Source organism: Austrofundulus limnaeus, unplaced genomic scaffold, assembly GCF_001266775.1.
Source record: "Austrofundulus limnaeus strain Quisiro unplaced genomic scaffold, Austrofundulus_limnaeus-1.0 Scaffold1814, whole genome shotgun sequence".
Taxonomy (NCBI): Eukaryota; Metazoa; Chordata; class Actinopteri; order Cyprinodontiformes; family Rivulidae; genus Austrofundulus; species Austrofundulus limnaeus.
In genome coordinates, this window is record NW_013954216.1 from 3,701 (window position 1) to 8,383 (window position 4,683).

At 40.2% G+C, this 4,683-nt stretch overlaps 1 protein-coding gene across 1 annotated transcript in view; it reads left to right on the forward strand.

Annotated features, from left to right (window-relative positions):
• Window positions 1–4,683, forward strand: part of tbce (tubulin folding cofactor E) — a gene marked incomplete at its 5' end in the record, with an annotated part of 34,228 nt that overhangs the window by 3,176 nt on the left and 26,369 nt on the right. The window contains 3 exon segments of the mRNA XM_014033717.1: window positions 1,526–1,611; window positions 3,909–4,008; window positions 4,088–4,190. Of these exon segments, the coding sequence (XP_013889171.1) occupies window positions 1,526–1,611; window positions 3,909–4,008; window positions 4,088–4,190 (289 nt within the window).

Below are 4,683 nucleotides of genomic sequence, written 5' to 3' on the forward strand. Positions count from 1 at the left end.
GAATAGCCTATTGTCAACATAATTATGGAGTGTGATTTATTTTCAACTCAAAATATATTCAAACTAATGAAATATAGTTACTGGTGAGAAAAATCCGTCTGGATAACAGCAGACTGACTGCTGGTAAAATATACGACAGGTCTGGACCACTCGTGAATTTTGTTCGTATCTGAAAAAAATCTTAGAATACGAAAACATTGGTGAATGTCACAAATTCTCCTAAATCACTCGTACGCACAACTTAAGAACAAATCTGTGCGTACGAACGGTTCTTGCATGAGGGCCATTGTCATTGAGCGATATTACTGTATCGGACATTGCTAGTTGGTTGCTAGACGTGCGCACGCAGGAGCTACATTATACACTGAAGAGCATCAACAAATTCAATATATGTCAATGGATTGTCCTCTTGAACAAAACTCTTGTAAAGATTTTTCTCTTCCTCAATTTTAATAAACTATGGTTRAAAATAAATTTCAGGAAATTGTGAATGTTCTGGTTTGCAGAAATTGAAAATAAATAACTAATTTAAATGACTAACAGTACATAAACATTTTGTGTTTTACGTATGTTTATGCATATATTTATGCATTCTGACCTACTGGATATTCATGTATGTGTTTATCAATCAATGAATATTTATCATCAGACCAGAGCCTTGGGGATTTAACATGATTAAATAAGACTCATCTTTCAAGTATGTTTGATTTAAATTTATATGTAATTATACAAAGAAAAAATTTCAATCAAATCTGTGAATGACCGCTTCAACTTCGCTGTAATACAGACCYCTACAGAAGATCTTTCCTGCCCACAGCCATCAGCATCTACAATAACTCTTWAGTTAAATGAGTTTATARATCATCTAATCCCTCTGGGATCAATAAAGTATTTTTTAATTTGAATAAAATTACAGAGCTATACAAGACAACACAATATGTGTTTATGCTGTTTGATAGTTTTATGTCAGTAACTTAAAAAAAAAACCCAAATAACTTTACAGAAGTTTTACTGTAAACGATACAATCAATTTAACATAAATGCAAATTATTTCAGTTCACAAAGAAATGTTCAAAGAATTTATGTTTATCACAAAGAATTATTCTTCAGCTGCATATTGATGAATGCTGTATCTGACACCAACAATCATTAACCAACAACTGYTACAATTTTTTTTCTATATGTCTGGAAAACTGAAAAACCCACATATTGAGTGTAGAAAATATAATGTCTGAATAAACTGGCCTGTCTAACAATTTGACAAGGATGGTTTTGTTTTACGTTTATGATGCTCGTCGTTATATTACTGTCTCTGTTCGGGTTTATCAGGTGACGCCCAGTCAAGTAATACAGATTAATGGTCAGTGTCTCACTATGCTGCATTCAAGGAGTTTTCAGAATGTCTGGAGAGATTTATGGGAGTTCTCTTTAGTTTATGAATCATTTCAGTCTGTAATCTGGTTAATAAATGAAAAGCAGTTTTTTTTTGTTTATTTTAGATCAGTGACCTTTTTTGTTTCTACAGGTTTGATAATCTTCAGTCAGTGGCGCTAAACTGCAAGGAGGTGAATGGACCAGGGCCTCCAGGAGAAATCAGGAAAACAGCACCTAGTATCCTGAATTGCATGTCGTTTTAGTGACAAGAGGCTATCTAGACACACTGACGCAACCATTATTTTTCTGTTACTGACACAATATTTATTTTGCTGCTCTTCTTGCAGTTTTTAAAACAAATATCTAAAACTACATTAAAACTGTAGCTGGATCAGGACTAGTGTGCTAAGATTTTTGGTAGAAGTACGGTATGTCAGACAACAGACCAAATTTGGGAAAAATTAATCTCCTCAAATGTTTCCATATCRACAAGTGAGAGAGCTGTTCTATTTTCAGTTGAGTTGTACTGCCAGTTAAAGACAGGAYCACATCTTCTCAGTATCATGGCCAACATCTTGAATATTTCCCGACAACATGCAAATAACCAAATAATCCCTCTCTACAAGAGTGGTGAGAAACATATGTTTACAAACTATAGACCAATGTCATTATTACAACAGTTCCTTTTCAGTCATTTCACTCAGTACAACACACAGTTGTATATGGGACACCTGGCTGAAGCCACCTCTAATCACATCTTTAGACCGGTGACGTGGTGACGTTCAACGTCGGGTGACAGGCTCCGCCTTCACCCTATAAGTTCGGAGTCACCAGCATCATTACTCAGTTCTATCGCCCTTCACCTCGCGATAGTCACCTCTAAACCTGAGCTCACATAGCTGCAGCTAATTYGCTCAGCTTCTAAACTTCTTASGCTAGCTTTACTGGTGCTAACCGTGTTACCTGCTGGTTCTTGTGTCTGCCGCTCGACGCTACTTAAGTGACCTTTATTTTCTGCTGAAACTAGCCAGCCTAACCAGATGGCCAAGCCACCTCAACTTGCTCCTCTTAACATGGAAGAGCAGCTTCTCTACTCTGAGTCCCTCACAGATGACCGAGCTTCTCACCCTATCTCTAAGGGAGAGCCCAGACACCCTGCAGAGGAAACTCATTTCGACCGCTTGTATCCGCGATCTCGTTCTTTCAGTCACTACCCAAAGTTCGTGATCATAGATGAGGGTTGGAACATAGACGACTGGTAAATAGAGAGCTGATCCAGAAGACGACGCTCTTTCTTCACTACAACAGACCGGTACAGCGCTCGCATCACTGCAGATGCAGCACCAATCCACCTATCGATCTCCCGTTCCATTCTTCCCTCATTCATGAACAAGACCCTGAGATACTTAAACTCCTCCACTTGGGGCAGGACCTCCTCCCCAACCCGGAGAAGGCACCCTACCTTTTTCTGGCTAAAGACCATGGTCTCGGTTTTGGAGGCACGGATCCTCATCCCTGCCACTTCATACTCGGCTGRGWACTGCTTCAGTGAGAGCTGGAGATCACGACCTGATGAAGCCAATAGTACCACATCATCCGTAAAAAGCAGAGATGCGATCCTGAGGTCATCAAAACAAATCCCCTCAACACCTTGGCTGCCCCTAGAAATTCTGTCCATAACAGTTGTGATAGTGGTTCACGAGGCTCGGAATTGAGAACCACTTGTTTAACCCCACTGTAAACATCCTAGATATACCTACCAAACCACATTCCCAACCATTCCTGACCTCTCCTCTAATGCTCACCATTTTATGCCTATTCAACTACATCTTACACAGTACATAGAAATCAATAGGCTATCCCTAATGGTCTCTTGCAACAGCTGAAAAAGATCCCACACTTTTGAGCTCTGTTGTCAGGTAGCCATGATACCAGAGCCTGTCTGTATAATGTCTTGTGACGTCCATGGCCTACCCCAGTTACCACTACTGTGCATGTGTGTCAAGGACAGAAAGGCAGATGTGGCAGTGGAAGGTGTCAAAGCAGTTTGGAGAGAAAAACAAAGTAAAGAACAAAAAGAAAAAAGAAAACGATTAATCGATTATTAAATTAGTCATCGATTATTTTAAAGGAGACCTATTACGCAAAATTCTCAACTTTGGGTATGTACTTCTTAAAAAAACAGTCCTAGGACCAAAAAACTGCACCCAGGGGCATATTTACTGTAAGTAAATGTATTTTTAATGTATATTAATGACAAGTTTTATACTTCCATCATTTTGTGATGTCACAAACCGTACGACAACCCACAGGAACCTGCGTTCAGCCCCTTACCTAGCAACCTCCAGGTGAGACTCCACCTCCTCGGTATAAAAAGCCATCACGGTTGTTGTTGTTGTGCAATGCGTAGCTCATTTCACAACAAGTCTCCAAACATGTTTACACACACAGCTACCTCCTTGGCCTCTAAGTGGTGAGTGGAGATAACTTTGTGTGTGGGATCAATGTTAATGTACTTTAACAGCCGTGATCAGATGTTCAGTGGTTGGAACTCGGCAGTTCTCTGTTGGCATCTTGGGAAGATGTATCTGCCATCACRGAGCAGCTGGAGATGCTGACGCAACTTCAGCTCAGGTAAAGCTTCTTCTTCTGAACGTTTTTTTTATTCTTGGCTTTTTACAAACTAAACACTTATTTCATGTTTACCTTTTAGCAACAACAGATTAAGATTACCGTCTGACCCCTGGTCTCACTGCCAGGCTTTCTCCAACGTCAGAATCCTTACCCTAAACAATTGTATGCTCTCCTGGCCGCAGGTAAATACCCCTGTACACTCCACACATCAAACACATCTCTACATTTCCTCACCAATCTGCAGGTTTTGGACTAACTGCAGGTTCGGAACAATCTGCAGGTCCTAGATTAACTGTAGTTTCTGAACTATCTGCACACTCTGAACTATCTGTGTTGCCCTAAGCTGCACAGCCTTCTTCCTCCAAGGGTAGACCCAGACGAGCTCCCCTGATGTAAAGTGTCTGCCTTTAGCTCTCACATCATTGTTCCGTTTTTGCTGCAACCCCGCAATTTGCTGTCTCCTAGCAAATGTGTGTGCAGTCTCCAACCTGTCTTGAAGTTTTGTGGCATACTCGAGACCAGCTGAGACAGCAGGTGCATCAGGGGGAAGTCTGAAAGACAGTTCTGCTGGTGTGTGCAGCTCTCTCCACCAGTGTTGTTTTTGAACAAAATACTTCTTAGTTTTACTCAGTTTTAGTCATTTCTATATTTATTGGTTTTAGTCGACGAAAGCTT